The sequence below is a fragment of the Ranitomeya variabilis genome, chromosome 4 (assembly GCF_051348905.1).
Source record: "Ranitomeya variabilis isolate aRanVar5 chromosome 4, aRanVar5.hap1, whole genome shotgun sequence".
Taxonomy (NCBI): Eukaryota; Metazoa; Chordata; class Amphibia; order Anura; family Dendrobatidae; genus Ranitomeya; species Ranitomeya variabilis.
In genome coordinates this window covers 115,683,971-115,705,283 of record NC_135235.1, presented here as the reverse complement: position 1 = coordinate 115,705,283, position 21,313 = coordinate 115,683,971, and the positions used below count along the sequence as shown (strand labels likewise).

At 42.1% G+C, this 21,313-nt stretch overlaps 1 protein-coding gene across 1 annotated transcript in view; it reads right to left on the bottom strand.

Annotated features, from left to right (window-relative positions):
• Window positions 1–20,195, bottom strand: part of PALD1 (phosphatase domain containing paladin 1) — a 324,772-nt gene extending 304,577 nt beyond the window's left edge. The window contains exons 1-2 of the mRNA XM_077259145.1: window positions 20,081–20,195; window positions 19,742–19,834 (exon numbers count right to left, since the gene is read on the bottom strand). Coding sequence (XP_077115260.1) covers window positions 19,742–19,761 — 20 coding nt within the window. The 5' untranslated portion in view covers window positions 19,762–19,834; window positions 20,081–20,195. The remainder of the gene's footprint in view (window positions 1–19,741; window positions 19,835–20,080) is intronic.
• Window positions 20,196–21,313: the final 1,118 nt, after the last annotated feature.

Genomic DNA, 21,313 nt, shown 5'->3' with positions numbered 1-21,313 from the left:
ATTTCTGTGGAACATAGAATTTGACAGACTAAGGCTACGTTCACATTTGCGTTGTGCGCCGCAGCATCGGCGACGCAACGCACAACGCAAATGTGAACGCATGCACAACACAGCGTTTTTTGACACATGCGTCCACTTTTGCATGGTTTTGGGCGCAGAAAAAACTGCAACTTGCTGCGTTCTCTGCGCCCTGACGCATGCACCACAGCGACGCATGCGTCACAAAACGCAAATGCAACGCATGTCCATGCGCCCCCATGTTAAATATAGGGGTGCATGACGCATGCGGCGACGCTGCAGCGCCCGATGCTGCGGCACCGAACACAAATGTGAACGTAGCCTAAATGGTTATTCCCAAGTAGTCAACTTATCAATTTTGACCGCTGGGACATCTTTCATTCCAAAGAAGAGGAATCTGAAATGTCCAGTGAGAACTGAGTATGTGAGTCAGTTCTCCATCCATGGTCTAAGGGACTGTTGGAGACAGCCAATCACTTTACTCAGCTGTCTCTAGCAGTCACATAGCCAATAAATGGAGTGGTGGCAAGCATTGACTTCATTGGGACATTTCAGAGCCCCATTCTCAGAATCAGTGGGCGTCCCACTTGTGGACTGGTGATAACTTACCCAGTTGAGAATAACCAATAACCAAAGTCACCACTCTATCTTTTAGACGTATCCACATATAATGGACATGGACCACATATCTCACCAGTACTAGTTTTTCCAGTACCGAAATCACCAGAACTTGTGAAGGGGGCCTAAAAAAGTATTGTCCAGGTAGCAGACAACCTCTTTAAGTAAAAACATACTTTAGCCGGATTGAGACTATGGTGTAAATCTGGCGTAAAAGACTATGAAAAGTCAACATTTTTTTTTTTGCCTAATGTGAGGCTACACAAATCTTTTGCAACTTTGGGGGTTTTTGACACCAGTTTTGGCCAACTCGGCTAAATTGGGCACAGCTGGGGTGGGACAGGGGCAAGACTGTTAACCCTATTCCTGCCGGTCACTAGCATTATCCGACAGGTTCTCATTACACTGTATTTACGCTGAACAACCATTTTAAGAACACTTGTTTCACTAAAATCTTTCAGTGTAAAAATTACCTAATGAATGTCCGAAAATGCTCATTCATCGAATTAATATTTTGTGCAGCGCAAAAAATCATACTTATCGGAGATTAATTATTTTGTGTAAACAGGACTCACGCCAATGAACAATGGCAGCCGAAAAATTAATAAATAAGGGTTTACCGATTGGCAATCTCTTCGTGCCAGTGGTCGGTCCGTGTAAACAGACCCTTATTTGTTCAGCATAATAAATCCTATGAACTGGTTTCTATCCATCATTATAAGTATTCTCACTGGAGATGTTGAGATAAGGCTGATGACAAGACACAGCTGGACACTGAGTGATAAATCCACATATAATACAAAATCTCCAAAAGCCTGCTACACAGGGAGTGTGCATGAATAAGTAGAAGCCATGCATGACACTGCACCTCTGATCACCCCAACAACTGTTCTAAAGGCATCTGGTTCTGTCAGTCACGACCCTTCCCCCACCTCCTCCATTGTGTCTGCATGCAGTCATTAGGGTCTGATACCGTCTCACTCACTACAATCAGAGATCCATACATTATCTCACAGAAGATTATTTTATGATTTTAATGATCCAGTCTAATACATAATACAAGAAAGCATTATACATACATCTCTTGCACAGCTACAAGCCTATATACTAACTGAAATCCAAACAAACAATGAATACTGTACAGTAAATGTGTGTTTCTGCACAGAGCTTTCCTAAAAAGAGCAGCAGTTTGGTATACAGTATGTTGGTATTTGGTAATATGTTGGCCATTATAGTCTATGTGCCCACTGATGTATACTCTGGATCATTTATTTGCTTTGCAGTATACAGAGACAGTGCATCACAAACAAGGTGAGAATCTGCATGGTTTTAACTTTTGCATGCAAAAGTTGTATGGAGCAATTTTTCAAAAACGTACTCATTTTTACGGCCCATAAACTGAGGGTCCATTTACATTTTTGGGAACACTCCTTTCCCTATTAGAAACCTGTCTAATCAGGCCACCGATCATCTAATGAAGGAGCAAAATGCTCATTTGTCCGTGAAATTATTTTTAAAGCTTGCTTAAAATTCATTATTCTCAGCAGCACATCATCCTGTGTAAACAAGAGATGTGCCGCCAAGAACAATGATATATTATGCGCACAGAATGATAATGTAACGATTGTTCTATGTGCATGGAAGTGCGGTAGGCCTGTCTGAACAGGTCATTACATGACCACTAAGGCTTCTTTCACACTTGCGTCGGTACGGGTCCGTCGCTAAGCGTCGGCGCGACGTACCGACGCACGTTGTGAAAATTTGGCATGACGTGGGCAGCGGATGCAGTTTTTCAATGCATCCGCTGCCCATTCTAAAGTCCAGGGAGGAGGGGGCGGAGCTACGGCCGCACATGAGCGGTAGGAAATGGGGGACACTACATACAAAAAAAACGTTCCCTTGAACGTTTTTTCGTGCTGACGGTCCGCCAAAACACGACGCATCCAGTGCACGATGGACACGACGTATAGCCATACGTCGCGATCCGTCGGCAATGCTAGTCTATGGGCAAAAAACGCATCCTGCGGGCAACTTTGCAGGATCCGTTTTTTTCCCCAAAATGGCGCATTGCGAGGATTCAAAACGGCGCAAGTGTGAAAGTAGCCTAGGCCTCTTTCACACTTCCGTCTTTCAGCTGCCGACACAATCCGTCGATTTTTGAGAATGCAGGATCCAGCAAAAAAATTTGCAGGATCCTGCATTTTCTCATAGACTTATATTAGTGACGGACTGTGACGGATGGCCGTCCGTTTCATCCATCGTGCACTGGATCCTACGTAAAAAAAAACGGTCCGTCGGGCAGCGAAAACATTCAGAGCAACGTTTTTTCTGCACATCAGCAAATAGGTCAGCGATGCGTCCTGCACTGCTCGTCACTGGCTACACTGGAAGCCTATGGGCACAGGATGCGTCGCTGACTGTGAAAAGCAGGAATCCAGCGACAGGTCCCGTCTTTTCAAAGTGAGCATGTGTGGAATAATTTCTCTCACTCGCTCTCTTTCTCTTTTTACTATTGATGCTGCCTATGCAACATCAATAGTAACAAGATATAATGTTAAAAATAATTTAAAAAAAAAAAATCGCAATATTCTCACCTACCGCCGTTCCACAGTGCAACCACAACACTGCCAAAATATCAGACTGATATGTGCGCTCACCACCAACAGCGTGGTTTTCAAATTGATTGTTAATTGGCATGGGTTTTTTTTTCTAATTAAACTGCTATTTATCTGAAAAACACACAGTCATTAAAAGGGTTGTCCATTATTTGAGTACCCAGAATAAAATCAGAAAAGTTTGTTCTCATCTCCTACACCTGCGCCATTCTAGTGATTTGTTGCCTCCATGGCTTCTGGCACTTGTGTGACATTGGCGGCAACTCACACATGACATAACAATTAGCGGCCGGTCACTAATGAGCTGCAGCACGCACACTTCCCTCAGGCTTCCAAGTGAATAAGCGATTCAGCCCATTGGTGTTTACTGATTGTTATGTGATGCGAGTGTCGGAGACACGGCGCCATTGTGGGAGGTGTACGCTTTTCTCCAGTGGCGTAATGAGTCTAATGAGCCTCAGTGCAAAACTTGGACTCAGACCACATCTGCATTTTGGCCAGCTGTATGGGTCCTTTTAGCATTCTAGATCCTATAAAGAAATACTTATTGGCCCCCCATGTAATAATGTGAGAAGGCTCATGGAAGTTTAGAACAAATTTAGGACAAATACTATGGCCACTTTTCAATTCACAAAATATTAAAATATCTACAAAGGAATGATAACTTTCACACCTAAAGAACAGTGAACAACCTAAAAAAATAAAGCCTGGTGCTTCAGAATAAAAAGAGAAAATGACATATTTATAGCACCACTATACAAACCACTATAGCCACTATGCATTTAATCTTCTTTTGTACTGTTCTATTACATAAGCATTAAGAAAGAAAATCTCTTTACAAGTATTACCACTCTCCATGTGGTGCATGTCTATTATATTCTAGCTAGATTAGCATTTTTTTTATTATTACCACTGTACGAACATCCTTATGCATGTAAGTAATATGTACTGCCACCACCTGGCGAAAAGTGTGTTGTACACCATTGGATTTTAGTGTAGGGTATATACTGTAGTTTAACAAAACCATGCATTATATGCAGTATGTAAATAGTATATTCTGTAATATTGCCAGGAGAGGGCATATCTAATCTTTACCAGAGATATTTCTATATATATACAGTACAGAGCAAAAGTTTGGACACACCTTCTCATTTAAAGATTTTTCTGTATTTTCATTTCTCTGTACTGTATATATATATATATTTATTTTTTTTTTGCTTTATTGCGATCTATCTTTTCAATGTAATTGTATAATTCTATCTATATACACTGTACTTTATGGATAGAATTGCTCATTCTTCACTTTCTATAATTAAATGATTCATTGCCATCCGTACTAGACTTAGGGGCACGCATATGAGGCAATAACATTCACAGACAATGAAATTGGGCTCTCATCTTTTTAAACAGATAAAATTGCAACTTTACAATTTTCCTCTTATTAAAAATCCTCTTTGTTATCAGTAAGTTTGTAATTTTTAATTTTACTGCTTGTTGCACCAGTTACTGGCCATTTCTGCAGCTTATCAGAGTTGGTCCATTTCCTAAGCTAGGAGCACAGTGCTTGCAAGCTATACAGCTGCACGGCCTACTCTGAAACTGGTCAGATAGCTGGATCCAGCCAGCTTTATTGTACCTGTGCTCAGGGGCGTAACTACTGGCCGCTGCTGGCCCGGTTGGTAAGGGGCCCCCTGACACCAGCAAAAATTTCAGCTGGATGTGCATCTTCAGGCGCACATTCAGCTGATGAGTATTGCGACCCGAAAGGTCCGTGCATGGCAATACACGCCGTCGACCAGAGGCCAGCAGCTGATGTTGCCATGCACATGACTGGGGGCGCGTGGCAGTGACGTCATGCATTGCCATCGCTTGCACGCTGAAGTCGGCTCCCGGCTTCAGAAGAGGATGCATTGTGGCGGGGTAGCAGAGGGAAGGTGAGTATTTTTTTTTAATTAACCCAATGATTACACAGTGGCCATACTACTACATAGATGACTATGGGCTGTGCATTTTACTGCGTGGAGGACTATGGGCTGTGAATTATACTGCATGGAGGACTGTGGGCTGCGCATTATACTGTGTGGAGGACTATGGGCTATGCATTATACTGTATGAAGGACTGTGGGCTGTGCATTATATTATATAAAGGATAAGGACTGTGTATTATATTATATGAAGGATATGGGTTGTGTACTATACTAATTAGAAGGTGCAATATACTATATTGAGGACTATGAGGTGCATTATATTATATGGAGGACTATGGGCTGTGCATTATATTATATAAGGGATATGGGTTGTATATTATACTAATATGGAGGAATATGAGAAGAGCATTATACTTCTGCTATGGGCCCCATAACTTCTATGTATGCGTGGTGCATGCCTGGTGAGTAGAATGGATTTATATATATATATATATATATATATATATATATATATATATATATATATATATATATATATATATACACACATATATATATATATACATATATATATATACATATATATATATATATATATATATATATATATATATATATATATATACACACATATATATATATACATATATATATATACATATATATATATATATATATATATATATATATATATATATATATATATACACATTAAAGAACGGGAAGCATATACCAGGATAGGGGACATATAGAGCAGCATGGGGCCTAGGATAAGGAACATAATCCAGGACAGAGGATGTATATATATACATGGAATAATTTACAAAAAAATAACTATGCTAGATGAGCATAAACATGGCAACATAGCTAAGATGTAGTGATGAGTGAATATACTTGTGACTTGAGATTTCTCAAGCACGCTCGGGGGTCCTCCGAGTATTTTTTAGTGCTCGGAGTTTTAATTTTTAGCGCCGCAGCTGAATGATTTACATCTGGAAGCCAGCATAAGCACATGTGGGGGTTGCCTGGTTGCTAGGGAATCCCCACATGTACTTATGCTGGCTAACAGATGTAAATCATTCAGCTGCGGCAATAAAAACTAAATCTCAGAGCACTAAAAAATACTCGGAGGACACCCGAGCATGCTAGAGAAATCTCGAGTAACGAGTATATTCGGTCATCACTACTAAGATCCACATGACATAACAGTATCCTTCAATCACTTCTCTTGTACAGTGAAGATCTTCATGTAATAGGATCAGCGCATATTTCATTACTTAAAGGGAATCTGTCATCAGGTTTTTGCCACCTAATTTGCGAGCAGCATTATGGTGTGGCAGAGACCCTGATTCCAGTAATGTATCAATTACTGGGCTGTAGTTTTACTAAAATCACTGTTTTATCAACAGGGGATTATCACTAAAGAACTAGTAAACCTGCTCTCAGGTAGTCCTCCCTATTGATAAGTTCACTGATTGGCAGCTTTCTGCATACACTGCATATGGGGAGAAGACTATCAATCAGTGGTGTTGCCGGGGGTATACAGAGCTTAACATTCAGAGATCTGGTAGATCTGCAGCAAATAAAACTGTGATTTTATTAACATTATATCAGACTAGTAAGTTATACATTACTGGAATCAGGGTCTCCGATCACCCTGCATTATGCTACTCTCAAATGGTTAGCAACGACATTACATACCTGTACAAAATCTGTAAAACCCACACAGAGCTAAATACTAAATATGCACAAACTGAATGTGACCATGCCTCAAAAAGTGTAGGTGTGCGACTGTCAACATATAGACAGAAATATCATCTAATGACAAAGGAATGCAAAAATGCTCTGTGAAATTATCAAGGATTCTTTTTTGTACACTGGCATATTGTAATAGATCAGGGGGGACATATGTATCTAGCTCACAGAGAATTGGCTAAACGTGCTGCAATCTCTTAGGCATAGAGAAGTATCAAGTCTGTGAAGACTTAAATTTGGTAGGTCAGCACCTAAAATTATTTTTTTGTAATTTGCTTTTGCAGCGCCCCAGAGTCCTGGTCGTTGCAGTACTGATGCTCCGTCGCTAAGGGGGACTATGGTACGTCTGATGGCACTGAAGGAGTTCACCTGACCAGGTATCACAGACACCAATACACTTCACAGTCTGGCCTCCAGGGGGAGCTAAGGGTGCTATGTATTAGGCCACTCCTCACAATCTGGTAAAACTGGGGGTTAGATAGGAAGTTAGACAGAAGCTGACTGGGTTGGAACCAGGCAACATCCTGTGGCAGAGGGTGTTGCAGGGGAAGATTCAGGGGGGTCCCTGTCAGGGGTGGGATCCTGACAGAGGCCTAGCGAACAGAAAGAACGTTACGGGACCGCGCCTGCACTCCATCGCGGCGGTACCCCAAGAAAGGACAAGAAGCGAGGTTTATTGTGCTGAGTGAGAAACGAGATCAATGCAACAAGGAGAAAACCAGTAGGAGTCGTGCTGTAAGACCGAGGCAACATCCTACTGAGGCGCGTAGCCAGTGGCCGGAAACGCCGAGGAAGTATTGAGCTCCAGGCCTTACTTCAACCCTACGGCAGGACAGTCAGTTATAGGCGGGCTGTCTCACCCAAAATCACCTAAGCAGACACAGGGGGCAACATTAGGAGAGGGGCGACTCTAGGATCCCGGAAGAGCTCCGAGCCTACCCGTCAAACGGGTGCGTCCTAGCCATATCATCTGGGGGGACGAAGAAGAACATCATAATCGAGTTGTGAGGGAACTTCAGAAACAGACACAACAGTTGTGAGGACTATCCCGTAAGCACAGCAGGGAAGGACTACAACACACAAGCGCTAGAAGGTAGGCACCGATTTCCACCTGCAAAGGGAACTCTGGAGGTGCCATCGGACCGGCCGGACTCAGGTAGCCTGGTTAACCGTATTCCGGACTGAGGATCCTGAAGCCTTCAGTAAAGAGGTAAAGAGACTGCAACCTGGTGTCCTCGTTATTTACCACGACCTACACCACACCACAACATCATCTCATTCTCAACTTTCACTGGACGCCCCTCAGCAGGGTCACGGACCGGGCCTAGCCACCGTGACAACCCCAGGACTCAGACGTAGAGGCCCGGTACCGGGTACCCCTCGGCCCTGCGGCAGTGGGGGCGCTCCACTTTATTACACAAATGCCTATACTTTTCTCTATGTAATCCATAGATGTTCTCCGACATGTGTATTAACAGGACCTGAGATGATGTCACGATCAGATGATCATCACAAGGTCTGGGTTAAAAAGCCTGTCTGGAGAGTCAGTTGGTATTGTGACTTGAGAGAGGAGGAACTCCCACGTGGCTCCAGGAGGAGCTGAGGACATCGTGTCGCGTCTGCAGGTGAAACCTGCAGAGAAAGGACTCTTTTGCACTTTGTTTTGTTTTGTTTTCCGTTAAACCAGGAAGGCTCTGCTTATTTTTCCTGAACCCTGCTTTGGTCTATGCTGACTATAATAAACGAGCAGGTAATTTACTACCAAAACATTCCTAAGCCTACCTGAAGAAGAAGCTGAGCGTGTCAACCCCTCACAGTACATTTATTCTTAACACCGCTGAAAGGAATAGGCAGCTATTTTTTTTTGAGAAACATAAGTATATATGTTGACATTATTTTTCAAATGCTGGTTGTTAAAAACTCATATGTCCATATGTTTGAAAAGTGGTTTGTTCAGATCTGTCTGAAGAAAAACAAAAGGCAAAATAAACTTCACTTTCCCTCTAAAATAACAGATACAGTATGTCAAACAGATGCCAACTGTGTGTAACTTAGACTTTGCCCTGAAATAAGTATTTTTAGGAATGAAACCTGAAAGTAAAGAAGTTCTTGTTCTGGGTAGCAGATATGCATATCCATAGGCTGCAGATTTATATATAACCATGTCAATGGACTGGTATCTGTATAAACCGAGTCCAATTTACCTCCACTGTCCTGTCAATCAGTGGGGTGAACCTGAGACCTTTCCACAGAGGTGTAATGTATGGCACTAGGATCCAAAATGAGTTGTGTAACCGCCACTCTCCACCCCAATGACAATGGCAACTGTACCCTTTAAAACACTATTGACTATAGTTCTGGCCCGGGTAGACACAAGGGCATGGCTTTGACTGCTACCTTGGCACCCTCTATAGCCAAACCAAGCAACCATGTATTGGAAATGATTCTGTTAGTTGTCATATGGCTGTACACAGACAGAGATAAAAAGCAGAGACCACAAGGGCGAATGTCTGGATGAAAGCAGTTTTGCTATGAGTCATGTTCACACATCCTAGTCTTTGAAACTGGATGGATTTACTTCCGCAGCTCTAGATCCAGACCTGCAGCCAAGAATTATCCTGCAACACAAAGGGAAGCAGGGAAGACTTCACGGATTGTCGATAGTCATCTCCTGAAACAAACTTTATTATTTTATTTTTTATAAACTGCAATTTCTTCCAACAAATAAAGCCCCATGCACAAACAGTTGTTATTGTCGCTATATTACAGAGGTTATCCCGAGTGGACTGTCCTCCCTTCTCAAAGGCAAGTTTCCAAACAGTGACTGTCAGGCAATAGAGCAGATTTTCTAATATTTATAGGCAGGTGCAGACAACCATACTTTCGGTCCGAGTGCGATCCAATGTTTTGTCAGTGTTAGCCTATGGGCCCGTGCACATGTCCGATTTCCTTTCTCAGTCATGAAAAAAATTGCTGCATGCTTGAGTTTGATCCAATATTCGTATCGCATTCGGTCATAAAATTCAATGAGTCCGTAGAAAACATAAAACTGCACTCGGATGACATCTGAGTGCAATCTGATTTCCACGGACTGACAGAATGAAGAAAATGTCCGTGAGAATCGGATCACTCTATGATCACAGTTTGATCAGAGTGTCATTTGCATAATTGACCCAGTTCTCTTGGATGAGAGAATCTACAGACGTCTGCACCTGCTCTTAGACCAACACCACCCGAACCTGCCAATATCAGCGGGTTTGTCCTAGAGGTCTAAGGCCGGTTTCACACGTCAGTGGCTCCGGTACGTAAGGTGACAGTTTCCTCACGTACCGGAGCCACTGACACACGTAGACCCATTAAAATCAATGCATCTGTGCAGATGTCATTGATTTTTTGCGGACCGTGTCTCCGTGTGCCAAACACGGAGACATGTCAGTGTTCGTGGGAGCGCACGTATTACACGGACCCATTAAAGTCAATGGGTCCGTGTAAAACACGGACCACACACGGACCTTCTCCGTGTGCAGTCCGTGTGGCGTGCAGGAGACAGCGCTACAGTAAGCGCTGTCCCCCCCACATGGTGCTGAAGCCGCCATTCATATCTTCTGTGCAGCAGCGTTTGCTGCATAGAAGATATGAATAATAGTGTTTAAAAGAAAGATCTATCTGTCCGCCGCCCTCCCACCCCCTGTGCGCCCCCCCGCTGTTCTGAAAATACTCACCCGCCTCCCTCGCAGTGTTCTGTGCTGGCCGCCCCTTCTACTGTATGCGGTCACTTGGGGCCGCCGATTAGAGTCATGAATAGGTGGCTCCACCTCCCATAGGGGTGGAGCCGCCTATTCATGACTGTAAATGAGCGGCCCCACGTGACCGCATACAGGAGAAGATGGGGCCAGACCAGGAAGCAGCGGCGGCCAACGAGGGAGCGGGTGAGTATTTTCAGAACAGCGGGGGGGGGGGGCGCACAGGGGGTGGGAGGGCTGGGGACACATAGATCTTTATTTTAAACACTATTATTCATATTTTCTCTGCAGCAAACGCTGCTGCAGGGAATATATGAATCGCGGATTCAGCACCAGATGCTGGTAGTACATGTGGTACCCAGTGGGCACACGGGCGGCACACGTGTGCCACACTGATGTTCACCAGAAACGCAGGGGCACACGGACACGGATAATTCTGGTACCGATTGTTTCCGGTACCGGAATTATCTGGACGTGTGGGACAGCCCTAATGTGTATGATGGCCCGGATAGATAATAGTCAGGATAGAGTCATAGAGATAAGCCAACTGTTCTCTCAGACAGATAACAGGAGCGCTTGGCCAAGCGAGCACACCTATATATGGGAGATGCTGAAATCCCCACAGCCATGTAAGGTTTATGGAGGGGGATTTAGACTAGACAATCCTTAAATGCACCAAATTTATAACAATGGCTCATGATGGAAGTAAAATTGACACATCTTTCGGAGCAACTTAACGAGGACCTGTCAAAGTGGCCAGTCTTTGCTCTTCTTTTATTATCACTGATTCTCTGAGTATTTCACTTTTTGTTTTTTGGTAATCGATTCAGAGATATGGGGTTTTTTAATTTAATTTCTATAGTCTTTACAGAGTGGGTTTGGTTCATAGGATTTTTAGGGAGTGTTTTTTACTGTTCTGGATTATCACACTGCGAGCAACACCCTCTTAGAAAAGACCTTATAAATTAGTGCCATATGAAAAGGCCTGTATCTCTGTAACTATGAGGCAGAAGTAACCTAATTTACCTAACGGGTGAAGAAATGCTGCAGAAAATTTGCAACATCAAAAGCTCACTATTCACTACTTGGACAACTTTTTCTCATACCCCTCACTTGGCCCCCATAAAATAATAAAGCTTATACCCCCATGTTCCTGCCATGTGCTTGATGTGATACATGATGTTGGCGCCCAATCAGCGCTGACATTACTGTCCCACCTCCTGTAGAATTGAGCATAAAGAGGAAGTCCGAGATCAGCTGGAGCCTGGACTTCCTCTTCATACTCAATTTGTCCGAAGGCGGGGACAGTGACGCCAGCACTGATTGGGCGCTGGGGTCACATGTCACAACAGCAGCACTGGAGCTTCGAGACCACGAGTGTCAACACCGCAGGCACGGAGCCGCCACGAGATGTGAGTATAGGCTTTTTATTTTATGTGGGACAAACATTTGGATCAGAAGGGGTTGTCCTAGTAAAGAGGACCAGTCTCTACTCCATACTTGTCTGTTTTAGTAAATGCATTCTTCATAAAATATCATTTCTGGAGCATGTCATGTTGTGTTATGTGGTGTCATTATTCTGTAAATCCTCCTGAAAATGACTGAGTAAATTGGCAACAGTATATTCTTATTCTTTTCCCTAAGACACATCTCCAGGAGAAGGAACAGCGAAATAGCGCAGTGCAGAGTTTAAGGACACAATGCTATTTCACAAGTATTTACTAAAGTACGTTAGGAGTACAGGTCCTCACAATGTAAGAACATAGGAACCAGCCGGAGGTGGTAGGGAAACAAGAACACATGGAGCCAGAAGGAAACCATCCTAACGGCCAATGCGTGCAGCCTCTGATGACGGCACATGTGCCCTTGTATCAGATCACCACACATCTGTCATCCACGGTTTACTCAAAGGGAAGTGATCTGTATACAAAATGCATCATTTGTAGTAGAAATATTTAGCTTAACTAGAAATTACATAAACAGCGCACTAATCACATTAACGGCCTATTTCTCCATTTATCCATGCGTGCAGGGCTCCTAAGTTTGAAACAGACCTCCTCAATCTCTACCTTCATAACTAGGGATGAGTGGACCCATGGATGTTCAGGTTCTTTGGGTTTGACCAAACTTTAGTCCAAAGTTCAGTTCTGGTACCAGAACTCTACCCAAACTTAAACGGTCAGTGGGACCCAGAACTTTGGATGCTGCAAAATGGTCGCAGTAAGGGCTAGTGGGCCACCTAAGGAAGCTGAGTATCTCTACTCTGTTCTCCCGGAACGTCGAGCATTAAAGTGGACTTCTGGGAGAAGTCTTTGTTCGGATTGCAGCAACTTACACTGGATGTCAAGTAATAGCACCGAACTTTACAGTTTGGGTTCACTCATCTCTATTCATAATCAATAGTTTTTATTGTAGCAATGTTTCTAAAATATAAATATATAATTTTATGTCTACAGCTCCTATAAATATCAATGTGTCGCCTTTTTATCTGTCCTCTACTGTTCGACTTTGTTTTCCATTATGGTGTTCTGGCTAAAAATACTGGCAAAATAATTCAGAGTGCTGTGGTATTTTGTCCTGTAAATTGTCAGATGCCATACTGGAAATTTGATGGATTCATTATAATCAATGAGATCCATCTAGTGTCTGGCACTTCCATTATTTTTGCATTTCTGCTCCTATATTAGAACAGAAATAAGAACATAGATGTGAATGGAAGCTGACCTACTAAATGGCTGTGTTACCATGGAGACACATGGATCTGCACATGAGCTGTGAAAACAAAAGAGTAGGAAGTTATTAATGAAGACTGACTGCAAAAGTTGTTTAAAATTTAAAGGGAATCTGTCATTAGGATCACCCCTCCTAAACTGTCTATAAGGGTATGAAGGAAATAGCTGAATAAAATGGTACCTTGATATCTGCTATCCAATGTCTTATTCCAGAAAAATTCTAATTTTTCTTATTATCAAAATGAGCTATTAAGATCTCTGGGCCGGTCATAGATCTCCCCAAGAATCTGCCTCCAGGGCTTATTTTAAATTAAAGTATCAGATAAATAACTAACACAATAAGTGGGCAGAGCTGGGGCAGGACGGGAGTGGAACACCACAGCTCATCTAATTCGTGAAGTTTCTACTCTAGAAAGCTCACTCCAGTTCCTGACCGGAATAAGATTTCTTGTAACCCTCTAAATGAATCAGGAACGTTGACGCCATCATGTCCCCTCATCAAGAATGGCGTGAACAACTCCATCCTTGGTGAAACGGGCCCTAAGAGCGCATATACAGCACCTGCACATCATACAGCAATGTGAAAGAATGTATTTTTAATTTTTTCAGTGGGCCCATAGAGGGTAAATGAAGATTGAAACATCGGGCTGCATATAGGAAAATTACAAGCTATTCCCACCTTCATAAATGGGTAGGTCAGGCAATGCTTGTAAATACAAGCAATTTTCCAATTTTCTTGGGGGGGTTAACAATTTTCAGCCGTTCTTGAAATATTAACACTATTTCTTTGTTTATACCTCTTTGCCTTGGAGACTGACCACCACTGCAAAATAGTAAAATCAAAAATAGAACATGTGTAGTGCTTACAAGCTGTTTTTCATGTAAGAACTGTTTTGAAGCTCTGTTCCTCCTAATCCCAGCCAGCTTCAGTGCAGTGCTTACAAGCTAAATAACAGTGGTCAGTCTCCTAGGCATCGAGCTGAAAACAAAATAAAAGTATTAATATCTCAAGAATGGCTGAAAATTGTAATAAACAGTAAATTACAAAATTGATTGTTTTTCTAAGCATTTTCTGACAATATCCATCTGTGAAGATAGGAATTACACTTGTACTGAAACTTAAAGGGTTATTCCCAAGGTGGAAAAACAAGTGTGCATTGATAAAATCTTTCACCAGTGATGTTTGTGTTGAAATAATCTTCAAAGAAACTAAGAAACCATTCCTACAGATGTTTGTGTCTACGATTATGTCACTGACATACTGCATGTAAAGCATTCTATTTATTTTGCACTTATGTGCAAAATATAGTAAAATACTATTGGAACAGCGGTCTAAGGGGTAACATTTCTCCTTATGGAGAGTGACAGGTGGCGCTATAGAGTTGTCCTCTTTTTCTCAGAAGAGGCAATTTGCATATTGGAACAGCTTCACTCAACTTCTTTTTTTTTTCATTTCTTCTCTATTTTTTTTTTCTAGGCGTAAAAGAGACAAAACCTTTTGTTCCTCTTTTTCCTTACAAAAACGAAAAAGGGGAGACCTGTGAATAACGTAACGGTAATCCTAGACCTAGCGATCAAAGGGTTGGAAATGAATCTGCCCATCAGTTTTGTATATACAGGGTGGCCTCAAGAATGTATACACACATCAATAGTGGTTATTTATGACTTTAAAAAAAAATCGAAATGTAATTATGGTGGCAATATGTAGTATTATGTTGTCTCTGAAGATGTATTTAGCTGCATGATTGCTAGATCCCCCATGTGGCCATAAGGACAAAGATATTAAGATGTCCTGCACTGCGATCCCTGTGGACACTGTAACTAAAGAACAGGTAGTAGTTAGCCAAAATCAGAAGAGTCCGGAGGCTAATGGAGACCACCACTATGAGCCCCTAATGTGATGGCCAAAGTCATACAGGACTTACAATGATGCAGACAACGAGAAAAAGGGGTACAGATGACCTGTTTAAAATTATCACAAAAATCTTTAATTAAATTATATCCTAGCATCATAATAAATAGTTAAGAGAAAATAACAAGGACAAAAGAATTCCAAGAATGAATGATGTGAACAATACAAGGTCATAGGCAAACACAAATTATATAGACCGGGAAGTTAACCTCCTATGGACACTATGCCATAACACTATATATTATGCTGATCCTACTGCAATATGGCCAATAATAAGAACACCGATACAGCCGTACACATATGAGTCATATACCCATTATAGCCATTGAATCTAGCCATGAATGTTCAGTTATACCGGGAGACAAAGGAACAATATTTCTGGAATATTCTTTCAGCAAAGGATCTTTTACGGACAAACAATTTTTCTTTGAACCAAAAGTTTTTCATCTGTAAAAAATTAAACTTTCTTTCCCCAGTCTATCAGCTAAAACAATCAATTGTTGTTAAATGTTTAGATGCCAATGATTGAGGTTGAAATTGTTCACTTTCACCATCTTTAATCTAATGTGTATAGAGATCTTAGAATGGCTGTCTAGGTTTGGTGTTCAAGTCTGCAGCCAATTTATGTGACGACAAACTCGTGAACCCTCAAAGCTTACTGTCAGGATTCTCTGGTGCTGGCGGCGGGAACCGGCGGTCATGTCAACACAAGAATCCAATTTGCATCCTTCCAGCCACATTCTGACTAGACATGTCAACTTGCTTGTATTGCGTCCCTGGTATTGAGCGAGGCTGCGCAAATCGCTTATTTCCGGTCATGTGCCCATGGCCCCCCGGGTCAGAGAATCTTGATAGTGTGCACGATGTGCGCTGTGAGGATTCATAATGCTGCAGTTGCATAGAGTGACTGCAGACTTGAGCCCCAAGCCTGGACAACCCCTTTAAACATGGAACTGGATTATCTAGAATGCTATTTTATAATTGTCCAAAGGGTTGAGGTTTAATGTCGAAGTGGCAAGGTTTAGCAACTCAGGGCAACCTGTAGGGATTCTGTTTGGGTGCGTAGTGCAGTATGTGGCATGTGTGAGTGCTGGTGGGAGAATAGCCTTTGTACATGTGAGATATCTGTGAGCAGTGCGTGTGTGGTGTGTGCCTATGTTTGTGCGTTTCATGCATGAATGGCGCTTGCACACCATTAGTGCAATGTGTAAGTGGTCCATGTGCAGCATGTACTTTACATCACATCTTTAGAGTATTGGTGACTCATGCTCATTTGTCCAGCGTGATGGTTGTGCATGTCTCCATTGATCCAGTGAGTGGAAGACGCATGTGCATCATGAGAGTGCTGTATATGTCCAGAATACATCTAAAGAATGGAAGGTGAAAAATGGTGCATTTGATATTTGACCAGTGTATGGACAACATGTGGACAGTGTGATGGACACACGTGCTTTCCTTTTATCAGTTTTGTTGGCATTGAAGAGAAAGGCTTCATACACAATTGAGGTAGGGATGCTGTCAGTGTCCATCACTATTTGAATGCTTGCTATAAGAAATACTGGACAGTATACATCAGGATACTGCTGCTTCAATTGTACTGCAAACCTCAATCACATACAATTTGCAATATACTGGTATACATGATAAAGAATGGCAGACATACAACGCTGTATCGACACAGTTGCAAATTATTATGATTTCCAATGGTCTGACTTTCACACTTAAAGGGAATCTGCCAGGCCAGATTACTCTGTTAGGGCTCATACCCACTTGCGATGAAATTGGACGAATTCAATCTGATAAAAAATCGGATTGAATTCGGACCAATGTTAATCTATGATGTTGTGCTCATCTGCGACAGAAGCAGACAAGCGAATTACCGGCTAATCTTCTATCTAGCTCTCTCTGTAATATAAATACATATATATATATATATATATATGTGTGTGACACTGATAAATATATATATGTGTATATATGTGTATGTATATATATATATATATATATATAATGTGTGTATATACTGTATATATATATATATATATGTATTTATATTACAGAGAGAGCTAGATAGAAGATTAGCCGGTAATTCGCTTGTCTGCTTCTGTCGCAGATGAGCACAACATCATAGATTAACATTGGTCTGAATTCAATCCGATTTTTTATCAGATTGAATTCATCCAATTTCATCGCATGTGTATATATATATATATATATGTGTGTGTATATAATGTGTATATATGTTTTCTATCTTTTCTATTCTAAGCTGCAAGTGTGATTTTATTGAATGCGCACAGGAATTACTGGCTTTTTTTTATTTCTATCTATCATATATATATATATATATATATATATATATATATAACATATATATATATATTTGATTCTATATGCAGTATATATATATATATATATATATATATACAGTATATATATGTGTGTGTTTTCAAGAATATTTCATTTACAAACCATGTGTAAATGACAGAGAAGCTCCATGTAAAAACTCATGTTAAAATCGCATTGCAGTCAGATAGCAATCGCACTGCACTCTGATGTAAATCAGATGCTAGGTGTGAAAAATCGGATTATACTCGCAGAAAAAACGCATGACACTGGCATAACAATTTCATTGCACTCGTCCCACTCTCCTGCATCAAAATGGAGCTGATTTTTTTTATTCACTAGTGTGTCTCCAGCCTTACTCTGCAGATTGAGGGTTAATCTGCAGGTTAATGGCATTAGGAAGGTGCCCAGCCGCTCTACTGAAAGTATGGCACCTGGGATACAATTAACTTTATTCCTCCCGGGAACACCCTGCTTTCAGTCATAGGGAGGTGCCCGGGAAGGCTAGTCATCACTCAGTACACAGTGAGTGGCAGCTGTAAGCACGCCCCGGCACTAACTGACAGCACACTCACCCGGGCATCTGTGCAGAGCCAGCTGTCAATCAAAGTTCCAGGGTGTGCCGGCGATTCCCATGAGAAATAAAATAAATTTTCTCCCATGTGCCACATTTTCAGGACTATGACCCAGCACCTCCAATCAAGCTATTAACCTGCAGATTATCTCTATAGCTGCAGTAACCTGCAGAACTTGGCAGGTTCCCTTTAAATCATAAATTATCTTGTTGTTCCATGGCAGCAGAAACAAGTGTGTATGCACGGTAGCCTCAAAAAGATCCATTTTTCCCCTGGAGTTGCACTATATTATCTCTTACCTATCATGATATGTATATTAATCAATCTGTTCATCTGTTTGTTTGTCTGTCTATCCAACATATACAAAACTTAAAGCATAACCCTCCTATAAAAATCCTTCTTGTGCTGCACTGTACGTCCTCCTCTGAAAAATTCACCTTGGTAATCTAACCTCTTCCAAAAATGAAATCCACAAACTAACACACAGCTCGGATGGACTTGGACGGCATTTCAGGAAAGTATAAGCTCCTGGCCAAAAATATTTTCAGGAAATGTTACATTCCCAAATATACTCAGATTTGCTGAGCATGTGCACATTTCTCCAAGACCTCTCCAATTACCAATAGCCACAGGAAAAACCCCAAAGAAATGAGGTAATGGTACAACGTCTCTGGGGAGTAGGGTTACGCTTCACACCAGTGTTAGTTTAACCAACATCTGAGAAAAAGAAAAAGCCTTACCAGTTACCAGCGAGTAACAATAGTGTCTAGATACAAATAACATATCTGTTTGTGTCCTACAAAGGAGTGCATAGTTTAGCATAGTTTATCCAACTCCACTCTCTTTTTGGGTCTAAGGACCCTTATTTGAATCAAATTCCTATACATGCGTTGAATATAAATGAGCCGGCTAAGCTCTGAGCTATTGTTCTCAACTTATTTCTGAGCTTTCAATCTGCCAAACTATTTTCTCATGCTTCAAAATTGTTAATCAGGAGCATAACCAGTATGCATTCAATATTTGCTTCCAGAATTCCCACCCTAATTGCTATCTGGAGGAAATCCCCCTATTAACACTGTCAGCAGAAGCATTTAAGATGATGGATGAGGAACTTGGAGTTGGCAAAGCATTGAAAGGAGGTCATGATTTACAACAGTAATAGGACAGTGTAAAGGTTTGACGAGCTGGAAATCCAAAGTTTCAGACTGTGACTATAATGGAAAAAGATGTGTAAGTGAAGTTGGCTGTATTATTAGATGTGACAGACATCAGCATTACGACATTGGTCCACCACCCTAATACACCAAGGCTGGTGAGGTCACCTACCCCAGGACATCTGTGCTCACCTGTATGCAAACCATAGATCAATGATATATGAATAATAGATTATGGATGGTTCCATAGCCGTCGGCTGTAATCCAGAGAGCTAACATCCATCCATGTAGTGGTCAGCCGTAATTCTCCATATTAATAATACAGTACTGACTGTGATGTTCTCCTACCTTGGTTGTGATTGCTGCATGGTTGAGACTAATGTTCTTGCTTTTAGTTTATGAAGCAGATGATAATTTGCTCTTTGAAAAAAAAAAGAAACCCTAGGATAGAAATGACTGAGATTAGGGGTAGCACATAGAAAAGTGATCAGCAACAGGTTGTGCGATACTACAGACACATGCTAAGCACATAGGCATCCATTGGTGGTCAGCAGAAGACTGAATCATGGGGGGGAAAGGGTCAGACAGGCACAGACTGGAGGAGGCACAAATGCTACACTGGTATAAGAGACAGTTATTTCTTCATGCGGGGCTGAGACAGAGGATTACAAGAGGGAATTTACTCACAGCTCTACAAAAATGCAGATTATAGTGGGAGAAGGATTTCCTCCCTCCCTGATGTGAGGTTGCGTCTCTCCTGTCTCTCCCCTCTTCAATTCTGGGGTACCCCTCTCTTCTTGTATTGTCTTCTCTAGCTGAATACAGATGTGCAAATAGAGGCGGTATCCCTCTTACGACCCTCTGCTCTCAGCCCGAGCTCGCTCCTCCCAGGAACACCATCACATAGGAATTAGGAGGTGGGGGGTGTATAACAGGGGAACTTGTGCAGACTCTCAGCCTCACTTCACTTATGTACTCAGCTTGTCCTGCACTAAGAATGCCGGCGTTCCTGGGGTTATTTCCACATTTCTTTATGTTGTGTCACAAACACAAATTGTGTTTTCAATGTTGTACATATTTTGGATGATGGAAACAATATTTTTCCTGTCATATCTTACTTCTAAAATGCCAAGATAACATGCGGAATATGTATACTCGGGGATACACTTGGTAAAGTAGGTTAGATTCACAGCAGGGATGAAACTTAGAGAAGGAATTAGGATGAAGTAATGCAGTAGCTCAGTGAGGACGTGGGCAACACCATGAAGAGATCTTCTGCAGGTCACATCAATCCTACTTCCGGGATTATGGTGTGGGGTGGCCTAATGTACGGTAGACAGATTCCTTTATTCATCATTCCTGGTACACTAAGAGCTCGACTCTACATTGATTTGGTGTTACGGCCATTTCTTCAGTGCCCATGTAAGAGAAACCAGGCTGGGGGTGCCTTTCTTCTGCCGGGTCCAGAACTGTTGGTGCTGTCTCCTCTGCTGTCCGGGGAAACGTTTAGGGAACCAGATCGCTTAGCCTCCCCAGGCTGACAGGGGGCATGGCTAAGCGTTACCAGGGTGAGCGCAGCGCCCGGGTACAAGAGTTGTTGGTGGGAAGGCAGAGTGCGCAGCTGAGAAGAAGAGCTCCTACTTCAGGGATCGTTAGCTGCAGAGATGTGTGCCTTACCGTGAGGGAAATCTACCGCAGGGACTCTGACAAGAAGCCCACCGTGTGCAAGTTGGCTCCCAGACACCGAGGTGCCAATTGCTCTTTAACGGCCAGTGTTGCGTGGGTGCCGCCTGACAGAGACTGAGACAGAGATCGGGTACCGCTCCCTGAATCCCCGGTGCGTACTCATCGAGCTTCGCTTAATATTGACAGGACTGTGGCCAATACATTGCCGGCCACCGGAGTATCCTTATTTAGGAC